At 36.5% G+C, this 17,683-nt stretch overlaps 1 protein-coding gene across 9 annotated transcripts in view; it reads left to right on the top strand.

The window, feature by feature from the left end:
* TENT2 (terminal nucleotidyltransferase 2) overlaps nt 1-17,683 on the top strand; it is a 59,689-nt gene that overhangs the window by 11,253 nt on the left and 30,753 nt on the right. For 6 of the 9 annotated variants that reach the window (XM_028493027.2, XM_028493025.2, XM_028493028.2 and 3 more), the window contains 3 exons: nt 14,197-14,311; nt 14,403-14,494; nt 16,792-16,870. In XM_028493027.2, the coding sequence (XP_028348828.1) occupies nt 14,197-14,311; nt 14,403-14,494; nt 16,792-16,870 (286 nt within the window). The remainder of the gene's footprint in view (nt 1-14,196; nt 14,312-14,402; nt 14,495-16,791; nt 16,871-17,683) is intronic. The other 3 variants (XM_055086636.1, XM_028493026.2, XM_007102956.4) reach the window with 1 other exon arrangement.

Below are 17,683 nucleotides of genomic sequence, written 5' to 3' on the forward strand. Positions count from 1 at the left end.
CTCTCCCGTTGCGGAGCACAGGCTCCGGACGCGCAGGCTCAGCGGCCATGGCTCACGGGCCTAGCCGCTCCGCGGCATGTGGGATCTTCCCGCACCGGGGCATGAACCCGTGTCCCCTGCATCGGCAGGCGGACTCCCAACCTCTGCACCACCAGGGAAGCCCAGGCAGGCGGGTTCTTAACCATCGTGCAACCAGGGAAGTAAGTCCCCGTAAAATTCACTCTTTTAAAGTGTATGATTCAGTGGTTTTTATTATATTCACAAGGTTGTGCAACCATTACCACTGTCTAATCCCAGTACATTTTCATCACCCCCCAAAGACACCTTGTACCCAGTAGCAGTTCCTTTCTCATCTCTGCCCCTCTCCCCCAGCCTCTGGCAACCACTAATCGATTTTTTATCAGTATGGATTTGTCTGTTTTGAACATTTCATATAAATGGAGTCATACAATATGTGGTCTTGATTCTTTCACTTAGCATGTTTTCAAGATTCATCCATGTCATAGCATTTCTCAGTTCTTTATTCCTTTTTATAGCTGAGTAATATTCCATTGTATAGATAAACCATATTTTATTTGTGCATTCCTCAGTTGATGGATTTTTGGGCTGTTTCCACTTTTTGACTATTCTGCTATGAGTATCTGTGTACAAGTTTTTGTGTGGACATGTTTTCATTTCTCTTGGGTCTATACCTAAGGGTGAAATTGCAGAGTTATGCAGTAGCTCTATGTATAACTTTTTGAGGAATTGCCAGCTGTTTTCTTAAGTGGCTGCACCATTTTACATTTCTACCAGCAGTGTGTGAGTGTTCCAGTTTCTTCACATCTTTGTCAACACTTGTTATTGTTTGTCTTCTTGATTATAACCAGGTGGATTATAACCTAGTGGGTGTGAAATTGTATCTCATTGTGATTTTGGTTTGCATTTCCCTAATGAGTAATGATGTTGATCATCTTTTCATTTGTGTGTTGGAATGTGTATCTTCTTTGGAGAATTGTCTGTTCAGATCCTTTGTCCATTTTTAAATTGTTTTTGTTGTTGTTCTTGTTGAGTTGTAAGAGTTGTTTATATGTTCTGAATACTAGACTTTTATCAGATAGATGATTTGCAAATATATTCTTCCATTCTGTGGTGTGTCGTTTTACTTTCTTCATGGTCTCCTTTGAAGCGCAAAAGCTTTTCATTTTGATGAAGTCCAATTTGTTTTTCTTTGGTTGCTTGAGCTTCTGGTGGCATATCTAAGAAACCATTGCCTAATCCAGTGTCACAAAAATTAATGCCTCCATGTTATTCTAAGAGTTTTACAGTGTTCTTAGATTTAGGTCTTTGATCCATTTTGGGTTAATCTGTATATATGATGTGAAGTAGGAGATCTAACTTAATTTTTTGCTCTTGGTCCAGTTGTCCCAGCACTGTTTAAGTAAAAGGCTGTTGTACTTTTCTTACCGTGAAGTAGGAAAAGCATTTAGGCAATACCGGTGGGAGGAAGGAAAAAGCAGAGTGACTAACTTGGGATGTTTTGGTACCCCCCCACCCACCCTCGACTCTTTGTCCTTTCTTTGCTTTCTCATTTTAAAGAAACTCATGTAATACTATATTGTGAAAGCCTGTGGTATAAATCACATGAGACCAATTCTTTGCATGACGATATAACAACCTTTTACTACCTGTGGGTTTTTGATATATACATGCAGGTAGGCCCATTTTTTATGGAATATATTATGCATGAGTATTGAAGCTATTTTTGCATGTATTTATTTGTATGTTTGTAATAGTTAATTCTTAGAACTAACTAAGTAACTACTAGTTCTGCATATGGATCAGGGATATATTGAGTCTCAGTAAATGTAATAACATGATGCACATTAGTCAGTATAAATCATCTAGTAAAGTATGGTTCCATATCAGTAACTTTTTCTTTGCTTGGTAGCATAGAAAAAGATTGTCCTAAATCTTATGTTTTTGGCATAAGCACTTATCTCAAGGGATAAAGATAATATTCTGTTGTTAAACCAATTTCTTTGAGTGCTACTCTGTACTTGCCTAGTTGTGGGAGAAAGAAGGCAAGTAGTTAGTTCTGTGTCCATTCTTTAAGTGAACACTTCTTAATAAAACTAACATTTATTGATGTCTCTTCTCTTCTAGGCATTCTACATATGCTATGTTATTTAGTCTTTTCAACAACCCCATGACATGGATATTATCCTAATTTTACTGAGGCTCAGAAAGCTAAATAACTTGCTCAAGGTCACAGCTAGTAAGTGACACAACCAAGATTTGACCCTCATCTCTAATAATATAAACAGGAGGAACTTAAGATGCTTAAAATCGAGAGTAGGGAGATGACATTCTTAGAACTGACTATAATAGCTGGTAATCTGTGGCAGTAATAGCTAATGTTTACTGAGTGTCTTTCTTTGCCAGCAGTGTGCTCAGTAGTTTGTATGGTTTACCTCTGTTTATCTCTGCTGGATTGTAAAATGAGTGGGAGGTTCAGTGAGAAATAAAAGTGGAGCAGTAGTTTGAGGCTTTGAATGCACAGTAGAATGCCGTTGAAGATTTTTGAATAGAGGACTAGCCCAATTAGATTTGCATTTTTGGGAAGATAGTTCTTAGATTATAGTGGATTTTGGTTTGGAATAAGGAGGGCCTAGAAGTTGGATGATTACCTTGAAGGCTATTAATTATCAAATTCTTTCAGATGAGAGGTGCTGAAGCTTTCAGTTACAGTGGATGGTGGTGGAAAAGATGTGAGAGACCATGCATAAGGAAAATTGATAGATGTATGGAATGATCGAATATAGGGGGGAGAGGGAGAGAGAGAGAGAGAGATATCAATAACTTTAATGATTTGATTCCGGACTGTTAACAGAGATAAGGAACTCAGATTTTGGGTGTATAAGCTGATTGAGGAAGTAGTCAAGAGTTATTTGGAACTATGGGGAAATCTGCTGTAACGTTTGTGCTCTTGAAAGACCTCATGTTCTGCAGATTGCACACTAAGAGTATAGGGCTATGGGAAAATAGGGCTGGAGGACACTACTCAAAACCTAAACAGTTTTGTAACCAGAACGCTATCAAGAATAATAATTGATATCTTAGGAAATGACTTGGACAGACCAGGTAGGTGGCTTAGCATGGTTGGATGCTGCTGCATGGGATATTAAAAATATACAATACAGAGTTGAGATATGCTGGCTTGTGGAGGGCACTGAGACAAGGCAGTTAAAAGTGGAGCTCTGAGTCAGTGAGTCTGCTGTTAAGATAGACCCAGAAGGAAATACACCAGCAGAGAGCTGTGTGAGTCTGAGGGTATGCTTATCAAGTGGGAACCCTGGATATGGATGCTTATTTTTAGTTGTCTTAGATCTATAAGGACTCCTGCCTGTGAGCAGCCAAGCTGAGGGCTTTTTTTTTTTTCTTGTAAGGTTATAATTCCACAATTTCAGCTCCACATACAGATCAACCCAATAATACATTAAATTGATACTGTTCCCTTATTTACCAATCGTCTGTAAGCTAATCAGTATTGTAGAAAAACATGTTGTAGCTGAACTGGCCATATATATTTCAGAAGCAAGGCTGGGGCCAGAGATATGAATCCTGAAGTCACCTGAAATAGAAGTGACAATTGAAACTCCTGAAGTAGATTAGCTTCTGTATTTTTTTAGTATCCAGCAGATATTTGTGAGTGCCAGCTATATGCTACAATGTTGTGCTACAACATTTTGGTAAACGTACATGGTCTCTTTAACATGTACATACAGTATAGTGAGAGGGAGAGCCACTAAAAAATAATCATGCAAATCGCAGTTTTATTTATATATTTATACGTGCTATAAAGGAAAATTGCCGAATGGTAAGAGAATTTAGTTGAAGTTTCAGTGATAGTCTAGAGGAGGTAATGTTTGAGCTGAGATCTGAAGGGTGAGTAGGAGTTAACTAGTGAAAGAGTAGTGGGGGTGGAGAGAATGCTTTAGAGAGAGGAAACAGCGTATTTGAGGGTCCTAAAAATTGTAGAAGGGAGCATGGAGTATGCAAAGAACTGAAAGGAGGCCAAGGTGGCTAGAGTTTGATTGGTTTAGGAGTTTTTTAAGCAGGAAAGAGATGAGTTAAAATTATTCTGACTTCATTTTAAGCAGTTGAACAAGTGTGGATGTAGGGAATTTATGGTTGGGTACTAGGTGAAAGGTAATGGTGCCTTGAATTAGGAAGTGCTGGTAGTTAAGATGAAGAAAAACTGGATTTAAGCTGTGTTGGGGGAAGTGAAATTGATAGGATTTGATGATGGATTAGAGATTAGGTCATCTAAGCATCTGCATCCTGGGATGTTTAGCCACATTCCTGGCTTCAACTCACTAGATGCCACTTATCGCTGTTTATGACAACTAAAAATGTCTATAGACGTTGCCAGATGTCCCCTGGGGGGCAGAATTGCCTCTAGTTGAGAACCGCTGGTTTAGATAGAGAAGAAAATATTGAAGATTACTCCCAAATTTCTGGCTTCTATAACTGGATGCATGGTGGTACCATTCACTGAGACAGAACAAAATGCAAGAGGAACAAGTTTTAGGAGTATGTGTATTTAATAGGAATTGAAGGGTGAGCAGGGATGTCATGAGTTCTGTGGACATGTTGTCTTAAATGTGCATTTGAAACATCAAATTAGATATTTAGAGCTGATAGTTTAATACATATAGATCTGGAATTTAGAGGAAAGGTATTGACCAGAAGTGTACATTTGGTGATCATTGGCATGTAGATGATAATTGAAGCCAAGAGGATGGGTATGATTGTCTAGGGGGAGTGGTGAGCCTGGATCCAAGACTGTTTGAAATAGGTTGAGGAAAGGGTAGGAAAACAGATACGGAAACTAAGCTTATTTACAACTGTTTTGGGAAGTTTGGCTGTGAAGAGGAGGAGCCAAAGATGGGAAGTTGTAGCAAAGGAGTTTTATTGTTTTGTTTTTAAGGTGGAAGAAACTTTAAGCACATATAAATGTTTCTGGGAAAGCTTCCTTAGAAGGTTGAAAGGGCATGCATGGGTCCTGCCTATAGGTGGAGTGATTAGCTTTAGGTAAGAGAAAAGCTTTTTTGAACTGGAGGATATAGGAGGAAAGGATAGGTGTAGGTAAAAGGAAGATAGGTAGATTTGTAGATATGGTAATGGAGAAGTTAACGGAGTTTCCATAGTTGAGTGGCTTCTTCATGTTTTCTCTCTGAATTACTATGCAAGGTTATCTGTTGAGAGCAGAGAAGATGAAATGGAATGTCTGAGGTTTAAGAATAGTGGAGAAGGTTTGAAACAGTATTTGCTGGGTAGTGTAAAGAGCTCACTTAACATTGGTAATGAATTAACTATTAATAATAATAAATCAGTCAGCTGCTTTAGTAAGTTCCAAGGAAATATTTTGTTAGTAGAAGTTTTAATTAGAGAATTAAACCTAAAAAATTAAATTTTTGAAAATGAGTACATTCTGAATTTAAATTTTTCCTCCATTTTAAAGTCTTTTCTCTGTTTATCAAGTTGCTATATTAGCAAACAGAACTCTTCTCAGTAAAAAAATATGAGATACTTTTCTGGATTTTAACTTTTATTTCACTCTAGCTTTTAGGTGAAGATATGGTTACCTGGACAAAAAAGAGGCTGTAGAGGAATCAGAATTATCTGAACTCCTGAATTCCATCTATAATAACTGTTTTTTGAAAATTCTGGGTAGTTTGAAGATATGTGAATTGAAGTAATTGATTTTGAATTTTGAGTTGAGATGAGGATAGGTTGAGGTTTTCTTGGTACTGAGTATAAAGTAAAAAGATGATTGAATGAATTGTTCAAGATTTCTTGTGTAATGTTCAGTTTTGGAAAGGAGCAAATTTTATGGAACCTCTTGGCACCCTAGGAGGAACAATTTGGGGACAGTTATCTTGCAGATTTTTCAGAGGCTCTATCTTTAAAATTTTCAATATTCCACCTTATTTAGAAACAGAACAAATGTATATGCTCACATCTCCTATCAGTTTTTTTCCAGCTTTACTGAGATATGAGTAACAAATAAAAATTGTATATATTTAAGGTATACATGATGTTTTGATGTATGTATATGTTGTGAAATGATTACCATAATCAAGATAATTAAGGTGATATTCATCACCTCACAGTTATATTTTTTTGTGATGAGAACACTTGAAATCTCTCTTAGCAAATTTCAAGTGTATAATACATTATTATTAACTGAACGTATTCACTGTAATTGTACATTATGTCTCCAGAAGTTATTCATCTTATAACTGAAAATTTGTACCCTTTGAGCAGTATTTCCCCTTTTTCTTCATCCTACTCCTCAGCCTCTAATAACTGCCATTCCACTCTCTGCTACTGTGAATTTGACTTTTTTAGAGTCCACATGTAAGTGAGGTCATGCAGTATTTGTCTTTCTGTGTCTAGCTCATTTCATTTAGCATAATGTCTTCCAGGTTGATCCATATTGCAGAATTTCCTTCCTTTTTAAGGCCAAATAATATTCCATTGTGTATGTATACACACACACACACACACACACACACACACACACACACACACACACACACACACACACACACACACATATTTTCTTTATCCATTCATCCATCAGTGGACACTTAGGTTTTCTCCATATATTGGCTACCGTGAATAATGTTGCAATGAACATGGGAGTGCAGATTCCTTGTTGAGATAGAGACTTTTTTCCTTTGGATATATACCCAGAGGTGGGATAGCTAGAACATATGGTAGTTCTATTTTTAATTTTTTGAGGAATCTCCTTGCTGTTTTCCAATATGGTTGCACTTCCTATGAATACTGTATAAGGGTTCCCTTTTCTCCACATCCTCGCCAACACTTATCTTTTGACTTTTTGGTAATAGCCATCTTAACAAATGTGAGGCGATATCTCATTGTGGTTTTTTTTTTTTTTTAAGTAACTAATTAATTTTTAAATTTTTGGCTGTGTTGGGTCTTCGTTTCTGTGCGAGGGCTTTCTCTGGTTGCGGCAAGCGGGGGTTGCGCTTCATCGTGGTGCGCGGGCCTCTCACTATCGCGGCCTCTCTTGTTGTGGAGCACAGGCTCCAGACGCGCAGGCTCAGTAGTTGTGGCTCACGGGCCTAGTTGCTCCGCGGCATGTGGGATCTTCCGAGACCAGGGCTTGAACCCGTGTCCCCTGTGTTGGCAGGCAGATTCTCAACCACTGCGCCACCAGGAAAGCCCCTCATTGTGGTTTTGATTTGCATTTTCCTCGTGCTAAGTAATACTGAACATCTTTTCATGTACCTGTTGGCCATTTGTATGTCTTCTTTGGAAAAATGTCTCTTTAGGTCCTTTGTCCATTTTTAAATTGGGTCATTTGTATTTTTACTGCTGAGTTATATGAGTTTCTTATATATTTTGGATATTAACCCCTTCTCAGATATATGGTTTGCAAATATTTTCTCCCGTTCTTTTTTTTTTTTTTTGCGGTATGCGGGCCTCTCACTGTTGTGGCCTCTCCCCGTTGCAGAGCACAGGCTCTGGACGCGCAGGCTCAGCGGACATGGCTCACGGGCCTAGCCGCTCCGCAGCATGTGGGATCTTCCTGGACCAGGGCATGAACCCGTGTCCCCTGCATCGGCAGGCGGACTCTCAACCACTGCGCCACCAGGGAAGCCCTCCCATTCTTTATGCTGCTTTTTCATTTTGTTGATTTTTTTTCGCTGTACAGAAACTTTTTTATTTGACGTAGCTCTGCTTGTTGATTTTTGCTTTTGTTGCCTGTGCTTTTGGTGTCACATCTGAAAAATCATTGTCAAGGCCAAGGTCATGGAGCTTTCCCCTTATGTTTTCTTATATGAGTTTTACAGTTTCAGGTCTTACAATTAAATCTTTAATCCATTTTGAGTTGATTTTTGTGTATGGTGTAAGGTAAGGGCCCATTTTCATTCTTTTGAAAGTGGATATCCAGGTTTCCCAACACTATTGAAGACTATGCTTTTTTTATTGTATAGTCTTGACACCTTTTAGTTAACCATATGTGCATGGGTTTTTTCCTGGGCTCTCTATTATGTTCATTGGTCTTTGTGTCCGTTTTTATGCCAGTACTATACTGTTTTGATTACTGTAGCTTTATAATAGAATTTGAAATCAGAAAGTGTCATGCGTCCAGCTTTGTTCTTCTTGCTTAAGACTGCTGTAGCTACTCTGGGTCATTGGTGGTTCCATGTGAATTTTAGGATTGCTTTTTCTATTTCTGTGTGAAATGCCATTGGAATTTTGGTAGGCATTGCATTGAATCTGTAGATAGCTTTGGGTACTGTGGACATTTTAACAATTTTGATTCTTCAGATCCATGAATGGGATATCTTTCCATTTATTTGTAGTCTTTAATTTCTCTCACCAGTGTTTTATAGTTTTCAGTGTACAGATCTTTTACCCCCTTGGTTAAATTTATTCTTGGGGCTCTATCTATAATGTATGTGTCTGTCAGAAAAGTTTTAAAGCCACTGAGGTGTAAATTCATGTAGAAAATCTAGACCAGGACTCAGCACAAGAGATCCTCAAATGAAAGAGTGTTTTGTTTGTTTTTTTTCATCCTCCTTTTATTAGGCAATTCTTTCTTGGCTAAGTTCAGATAATAGTATGTGCCTAAAAGCAGTCAGTGTTCAGGGAAAAAAATCAGTAATTCAAACTGCCTAATCAGTGTACCAGTTGATAAATTAATCAAGAGATTAATTTATCTTGATTAAGATAAGCCAATGAAGGCTTATCTTAATTGGCTTATTATCTTGTAAGCCAGTGAAGGCTCTACATTGTGGCCACACACACAAAAAAACATAGTAATTTAACACATTAATAAAGAGTGGGTTGTTTTCAGCATGACATTTTCCCGTTTCTATTTTATTTAATTTAGAGAGAAAGGGAATTCAGTATCAAGAATGAATTTAAACTTTTATTTCATAACTAGCTTTATTTTACTCAGTAATTGGTACTAGCTTTTTCTACAGTTACATTTGTAACGAAGATTGTGGCAATGAGAGAGCCTGAGGAATTGCTAGTTTTTGTTGAAGTGTTTGTGAACTAATGACCTATTTTCTGTACCATATTTAATTTTATTTCTCCTGTCTTGAAAGCTCATTGCTAATTTGTGTTTGTTGTTTGTAGATAGCACTTATATTTAGCCCAAACCCTGTTACCAATTTTCATGTATTATAGTAAGTGATCAGGTCTTGATACTCCCAGCTGGAAGGTTTTTTCACTTTCTTTTACGTGGGGACCCAGCTAACAGGGACAAATGGAGAATCTGCTGAGAATATCATGCAAAAGTTATACCTTAAGCTTTATTTACTGACACATTTAAAAACTTTTCTGAATCTAAATCCATACTTGTCTTTAATGGCTTGTGTTGATCGCAGACAATGATAACTTTATTGGTAATTTGGCTTGAGCCTGAGTTTGAGGACAGGTTATAATATTTTTTAGGAAAAAGGAATATTGATATTTGGAACAAATATTAATTTTAATATTTTAAACTATTATTTAAATCTTATTTTTTATACAATTTTGAGAAGATATAATTTTTATATACAGTGAGAAATAGATATCTTCTACAATTAATTTTAAATTAAAGTAATAGATCTTGGCAGGCAGACTAAACTGGTAGTATTGTAGAGATTTAAACAACTTTAAGAATAATGTATTTTACAGATACTTTGTTGCAATAGTTTTTTTTTTTAACTAATGATTAGGAAAATTTTACTTTCGAATGAAACAAAAACAAAGTCTTGAAATGCAGTTATGCATAGTCAGCTTATTACATATATGATCTAAATATTTGATGCTTGATATTCAGCCAAGGAGATTTCATATCATACATTCCTCTATTTTTCCAGAATTATAAGACCATTGAGCCATCTTCTGAAATATTTCTCTAAATTTAAGCAAGAGAAGTCTTGTTTCAGCATATATGTGCATTTCTTTTGAGTTTTTGTCTTATTTGGACTCTATTTGTCTGGTGTATGATAATCAGTAAGGCGGCTAGATAGGGAGGAAAATTCATTTGTATAACAATCTACTAGGTCTCCATTATAGTAGTACTTGAGAGAGAAGAAATGTTCTACAAATGTAGAATGTAGAAAAAAGAAGAGGAGCAAATATATGGAATTTCATATTTTCTCCCTAATCATAAATTTTTTCATATGTGAATGTTTCTACATGAACATGATCATTCAGACGAAAACATTTTTTAAATATAATAACATTTCATTTGGGCATTGTTGTAAAGAAATTTCTTTCTTGCTTTCTTTTTTTTTTTTTGCCACACTATGCAGCTTGCAAAATCTTACTTCCCGGACCAGGGATTGAACCTGGGCAACTGCAGTGAAAGCGCCAAGTCTTAATCACTGCACTGCCAGGGAATTCCCAAGATATTTATTTCTTTTTGTTATTCAACAAATGTTGAGTACCTATTCTGACTTGTAGCAGTTTTGATCTGCCTAACTGATTCTATAGATCATGGGGTTGGCAAAACTTTTTCTATAAAGGGCCAGTTAGTAAATATTTTAGACATGTGAGCTACATGGGCCCCCTGTCACGTTTTCTTTTCTTTTCTTTCTTTTTTAAACAATGCTTTAAAAATGTAAGGATCATTTTTAGTTTGCTGGCCCTGCAGAACAGGCCAGAGGCAGTATTTGGCCTACAGGGCCAAATACAAAGTGGATTAATACTAATTAATACTAATACCCTGCTCTAAGTGGATAAAACTTAATTATTCAAGCGCCATTTAAAATTTTATATTAACCACTTTAACTGGAAGCCTTTTTCAAGTCTTTTTGTAAAGATGGATGCCTTTTTAAAAAAGCTTTTTTTAAAAAAAGGTTTTTATTATGGAAAGTATCAAATATATACAGAAATAGAATATAGTATTATAAATCCTCAACACCAAGCTTTAACAACTACTGACATTTGACCAATATTATTTTGTCTATATCTCCCTCCCTTATTAGTTTGAAGCAAATTCCAGGTATCATCATTTCATTCATAAATATTTCAGTATTCTGTTTTGTTATTTTTTTTGTCTGTCCTTTTCCCAGGGCTATACTGTTTTGATTACTGTAGCTGTATGGATAAGTCTAGAAGTTAGGTATGGTAAATCCTTCAACTTTTTCCTTCTATCTCTCCATTTATTTAGGTGTTTAATTTGTCTCATCAATATTTATAATTTTCAGTGTACAGGTTTTGTATATCTTTTGTTTAATATATTTCCAAGTATTTCATATTTTTAACTGCTTTTGATAATTTAAAAAATGTAAATTCCCAATTTTTTGCTGGTATGTATACTTTATAGTCAGTTATCTTTTTAGGAAATTAAAGCATGAGAGAAAAAGCCTTGCTTCTACATATTATATTAAAATGTTCATTAGTTTTGTGGGCATCTCTTTCTGGTATGCTTCATTATCTGTAGGAATGTTACTCTTCTCATTTTTCTTATAAAAACTTTGTGAATTGACTAGAATCCTTTTTAGACATTATTTCTTCAAATATTTTTTTTCTGTCCTCCCATTCTCACCTTTCTTTTTGAGATTCCAGTTCTTTTCTGTTATTTGTGTTTAAGTGAGGTGACTTTTCCTATACTACTTTTAGATGAGGAGAGTTGGATAAGCTAGCTTTGCTAGGTTTGTGGCTGTAGGAGTCCTCTTCTGTTGCTATATAGTATTCAAAAATATACTTTCTGAGACCTTTTCTCCTTCCCTGCTTTTATCTAGATTGGGTTTTTCACTTTCTACAATATTAAATGTTTTTGGTTAGATAATCTTTGCTGCGGGGAATTGTCCTGTGCATTGTAGGATGTTTAGTGGCATCCTGGCCTCTACCTGCTGGTTGCCAGTGACCACGCTGTCATACCCATTCCCCCAAATATGATAACCAAAACTGTTTCCAGACATTGTCAGATGTCCTCTGGAAGTCAGAATCATTCTAGTTTTAGACTTTCTTTCCTTTACACCTAATGGCTCTGTACTACTTAGTTTAGACTTCTCTTACTGGCAATTTCTCCTTGGTGTGTTGCTGTGTTTTAGAAGGGAGTTTCACTTAGTTTTGAGATTTCTGATCTTTTTGTGATCCTCTTGCATTTACTTGTGAGTTGTAGCCTGTGAAGCTCCCTCCCAGTTTTGGTTGCTATTCCACACCAAGTTGGACCTGCCAATTTAAGGAAGGGGGTGGGAAGTAGTACCTCTAGGCAGTTTGATTTCTGGATGTTCTGGCTTTGGGGCTGTCCCAGATCCCTTTCGTCTTCTTTCTGTTATGTTCTGATACCATGTGGGTCTTGCTGCTATTGGTGTTGGGTCCTAACTGCCAGTATTTTAGGGTTCATGAGTAATTTATAGTCAATTGTGCTGTATTCGTTGGCCATTTTTATTTTGTTCTGGTTTGGTTTGATCTGTTTGTTTTATTTTCCTAGTTGCTTTGTCTATTTGGGGTGGGGGGATGGTTACTCAGGGATATCAAATAATTATGTCTCTTTCACTGCCAAGTTGCCCAGACTGCCTCTGCCTTCTTAAAATGAGTATTCTAAACATGATAAAAGAAACTGTTTTAAATGATGGGTGAGACTTGTGCCTGGTCATGGACTTGGGGAATGGCCTAGAGAGGGAGAGGTTGAAAATGCAAAAGACAGACAAAAAAACTGATGGAATATTTGTGCCCTAGAGGCTACCAGAAGGGATGGATACAGAAGTATTGATAGAGGGATTAACTTTGAACCGAGGAAGAGGACAGTTTGACAGGAGAGGTAAGGAGATGAGATTTCATACAGGTAGTAGTTTGCAAGTTTGTAGTTAGGAAGCTGAGGAATGTCACATTTGGTATCCTCAATTTTCTTAGTAAACTTTAATGTGAAGTTATCTGCTAAAGAAAGTGAGATAAGTATAGGGAACTTGAGGAAAGGTGTAAACATTTTGGAATGCTGATGGTGAAGAATGGAAGCAATATCTAATCAGAGACATGGAAGTAATTGCTGACAGATGCTAAGGGTCAATCTTAGGTTTGTTCTTAAACTATAAATTTGAAAGATACCAATTTTGTGATTTTTTTTTAAGTTAGCAACTCAGATATAAAAGCAGAGAAGGTAGTTGTTTGTAGTGAACCTAAAATTAGGATTTTTGTTAGAGCATGACAAGGGTATAATGTTGTTAAGGTATGATAAAAAAAAAAAAAGAGTGGTTCAAGGGATGCGTTGTGGGGTATAGACTGCGTAGAGAAGGAAATCATGCTATTTCAGGAGCTGTTGGGTTGGGAGAAAAGGAAGGATTCAAGAGAATCCAGGTCTGTGTGGTTCTAGAGAAGGTATGAGGGGGGTAAGAAAGTGAAAATTCGACAGGAGATTGAAGCCAAGATAGTATATTGGAATTTAAAATTTCAGAGCTAAAGAAGTTCTGTTTTATTGTAAAGACAATGTTATGGCTCTGGGAGTGTAACACTGTTAAAAAAATATTGGAGTAAAAGAAGTTCAGAAATGCTGGGAGTATGTTATGATACTTAGCCCATTTTAGGTAAGGGTGTCACCTGTGGTGATGGCAAGAGATCAGTTGGAGGGGAGAGTGTGAACCAGATAGGTAGATAAACAGGGAGATCTGTCCATAGATGGCCACAAGAAGGCAGGGTTCAGGGTGGTGTTGTAAGAATGGGGAAGAGGATGGTTTGCATGTGCATAGACAACCAGGGACTTTTCTTCTAAAGTCTGTTGTATTTGGTATTTGTGGTATGAATACCAGGGGTTGGGTAAACTTCTTTAAAAGGCCAGATAGTAAATATTTTAGACTTTGCCACTCACATATGGTTTCTGTTGCATATTTTTGTTTGTTTTTATAACCCTTTAAAAATGTAAAAAACATTCTTAGCTCATGTCCCATACAAAAACAGGCAGTAACTGAAGGTTGTAGTTTGATGACCCGTGAATTATACTCATTATGAATTCTCTGTGACTTGTCAATGATACTTTACTATGTAAAAGTTGGTAATTATTTCAGTTACTAAGTAATTGTTACTTGAATAAAGGTAGTTTTGTATTGGAAAGTGTTAAGGAGATAATATATATTTTAAAAATACTGTCAGTAATTTTATACTTCTCAATATGGTAATAACTTTTACATTTCTGAACAAAATTTTTACTTCTTTTTTTGTGGTGCATCCAAGTTGAGTCAGCAGATACTGGAGTTATTTGAAGCATGTCAGCAGCAAGTAAGTGATTTAAAGAAGAAAGAACTCTGTCGAACAGAGCTGCAGAGAGAAATTCAGCTGATATTTCCACGTATGTTTCCTTGTTTTGCATGCCCTTTAAGTACATGCATCCCAATTTTAAATCTTAAATAATACCTTATAATTCTCTTCTGTTTCTCTAGAAAGCAGACTTTTTTTAGTTGGGTCCTCTTTAAATGGATTTGGTACTCGGAGCAGTGATGGTGATTTATGTCTGGTTGTTAAAGAGGAACCAGTAAGTAATGAAACATTTATTCCAAGTGTGTTTCTCATGTTAAGTCATTTAAGAAATTTCATGTAAGAGTCATTGAGGGAAAAAAACCTGTTTTGTTTAATTGCTTCTTTGAATTCTCTGTTTATAAGAATTCAAGGAAAGCCAGGAAATGCTGCTTCTTTTTTTTTTTTTTTTCAGGCATGTAGCAATAAACGTAACAAATTCTAGCATAATTTATTTCTAAACTGTTAAAGTGAGGTGGTTGCATTATGTGTTTTTAAAGAGCTCTGCCTCTATTTTGAAATGTTATTAGGTTGGGTATGTTACCAGGATGCAGCAAAGAGGAAGAGCTTGTCTTTATCATGATATATTTCCTTCCATTTCTATTCTCAGTGATTCTATTTTTAATCTTTATTATTTTCCCCTTGAAAGTACTATGGGATTTGGAGTACTTATTTTGGGAATTCAGAAAGAGAGATTTCACTGAAATTTAAAGTAAGACTACTGTGATTTAACGTAATTGCTCTGATATTTTGACTTTGTTTCTGCTTATTTAGCAACCAAATTTTGCTATTTAATATTATGTTTATTTGAATTCCCTGTTAACTGATACTCTTGTGTATCCTTAATTCCACGATAATTGTTGTTCATTAAGCTGACCTGAGCAGCCTCTTTAATATGTTGAATGAAGTCTCTTCTTTTTTTAAAAAATAAATTTATTTATTTATTTTTGGCTGCATTGGGTCTTTTTTATTTATTTATTTATTTATTTATGGCTGTGTTGGGTCTTCTTTTCTGTGCGAGGGCTTTCTCTAGTTGTGGCAAGCGGGGCCACTCTTCATTGCAGTGCGCGGGCCTCTCACTATTGAGGCCTCTCTTGTTGCGGAGCACAGGCTCAGTAATTGTGGCTCATGGGCCCAGTTGCTCCGTGGCATGTGGGATCTTCCCAGACCAGGGCTCGAACCCGTGTCCCCTGCATTGGCAGGCAGATTCTCAACCACTGCGCCACCAGGGAAGCCCCCTGCATTGGGTCTTTGTTGCCGCGAACAGCGGCTACTCTTCGTTGTGGTACACGGGCTTTTCATTGTGGTGGCTTCTTTTGTCGTGGAGCACAGGTTCTAGGCGCGTGGGCTTCAATAGTTGTGGCACATGGGCTCAGTAGTTGTGGCTCGCGGGCTCTAGAGCGCAGGCTCAGTAGTTGTGGCACACGGGCTTAGTTGCTCTGCGGCATGTGGGATCTTCCCGGACCAGGGCTCAAACCCGTGTCCCCTGCATTGGCAGGCGGATTCTTAACCACTGCGCCACCAGGGAAGCCCTGAAGTCTCTTCTGAATTACCAAAGATTAAGTTAATTTCATTGTAATTTTTTTGTGTGTGTGGTACGCGGGCCTCTCACTGTTGTGGCCTCTCCCGTTGTGGAGCACAGGCTCCGGACGCGCAGGCTCAGCGGCCATGGCTCATGGGCCCAGCCGCTCCACGGCATGTGGGCTCTTCCCGGACCAGGGCACGAACCCATGTCCCCTGCATCGGCAGGCGGATTCTCAACCACTGCGCCACCGGGGAAGCCCTGATTGTAATTTTAATATGGCTTATATTGCACATCTTAAAAAATACAAAAACGTCTGTTGAATGGTAATATATATTTTTACTATTCCTATTAGTCCACTAACAAAATTGACTTCTAGTTTCTGCAAATCTGAAAGAGATTTATTCCAGAAAAGAAACTCTTGATATTTTTCTAGGCTTTGAAATCATATAAAGGAAAACTGGAAAAAAAAAAGAGAAAAACCCCTCAGAAATAATAAACAGAAGGGAGAATACTAGAGTTTTAATTAAAACTTTCTCCCATGCAATTAGGTTATACTTAGGTACATCACACTAATCCTCTAGTCTTATTCACATGTCTGAATCATGTTGTTACAACACATACTGAAACACCGTAGATTTGAATGTTATTTTTAATCAACTCACAATCTAGATAGGGAAATAAAACATGTTATAGAAAGTTAAAATTCTGTTTATTTTTCTTGGAGAAGATTGTTTTTTTACATTTATATACTAAAGTGAAAAAATGACATGGCTGTTTCAGTATTTCTTTTAAAATTGTGCTTTTAAGTTTAAAATCAGAAATTGATTTAGAAGTATTGATGTAAAAGATAGCATAAAGGTTGACTTTTAAATAATGTAATTTACTGTATATTGAAAAACAACTCCAATGAAAAGTATACTTTATGTTTTCTTTTTGTTGAGATACATTAAGAAAATAAAACACTAAGTTTAGAAAGATAATGAAAAAACACTTTATTTTTAACTTTTCAGTGTTTTTTTCAGGTAAATCAGAAGACTGAAGCACGGCATATCCTCACCTTAGTCCATAAACACTTCTGTACTAGACTTTGTAAGTCTGACATGTTTCACGTTCATATGTCATTTGGCAACTATTTATTTAAAATGTCTCTGCCTATATTTATTTTCTGGTAAGGATAGTTTATTTTCTGGTTAGGTTAGGTATAATGTAGATCCTTTTTCCCAAATAAATTCCTTTTAACTTTTGATTAAAAAGAAGAGTAAACCATTCAACACAGAAATTTATAATTCATCACATCTTTATTGAGTTTACTTGTAAGCTGTCCCACTGAAGGTAGTGGGGAATTCAAAGTTATGTAAGCTTCACTTCTTTCTCAAAAGGTTGTAGACCATTCGGGAAGCTAAAGCATGAATGTAAATAGCTGTAATGCAGAGTATCTGACAAGCCAAAAGAAGTGTACAGGTGAAGTCTTAAAGGTATTCATGTGAGGAAGAGAGAATTTCATCTGTTTTGCAATGACATATATCTTTACTTGTTTTAAAAACATGATCACTGAACATGAAGCCCAGATATATTACTCCAACAGAAAGCAAAATTATCGACTTAGGCCATTTTATTGTAAGATTTTATTCTTTGAATAAGCTGATGAAGCAGATTTTAATCCACATGTTAAGCCATCTCAAATAATTTATTTAAACTTACACAGAATATTGTGGACATTTGAAGTCACACTAACTGTGATGTTGGAAAGATAGTTTGTCTGTTTATTTAACAAATATTCCTTATGTGTCAGGCTTTGAGCTGGAAAATAGAAAGTCACTTAACGACTTATTGCTCTTGAATAACATATCAGTTGTAGGAAAGAAACAAATCAAGAGATTTATTTCAGTGGACTTGAATTTC

This window comes from Physeter macrocephalus, chromosome 8, assembly GCF_002837175.3.
Source record: "Physeter macrocephalus isolate SW-GA chromosome 8, ASM283717v5, whole genome shotgun sequence".
Classification (NCBI taxonomy): Eukaryota; Metazoa; Chordata; class Mammalia; order Artiodactyla; family Physeteridae; genus Physeter; species Physeter macrocephalus.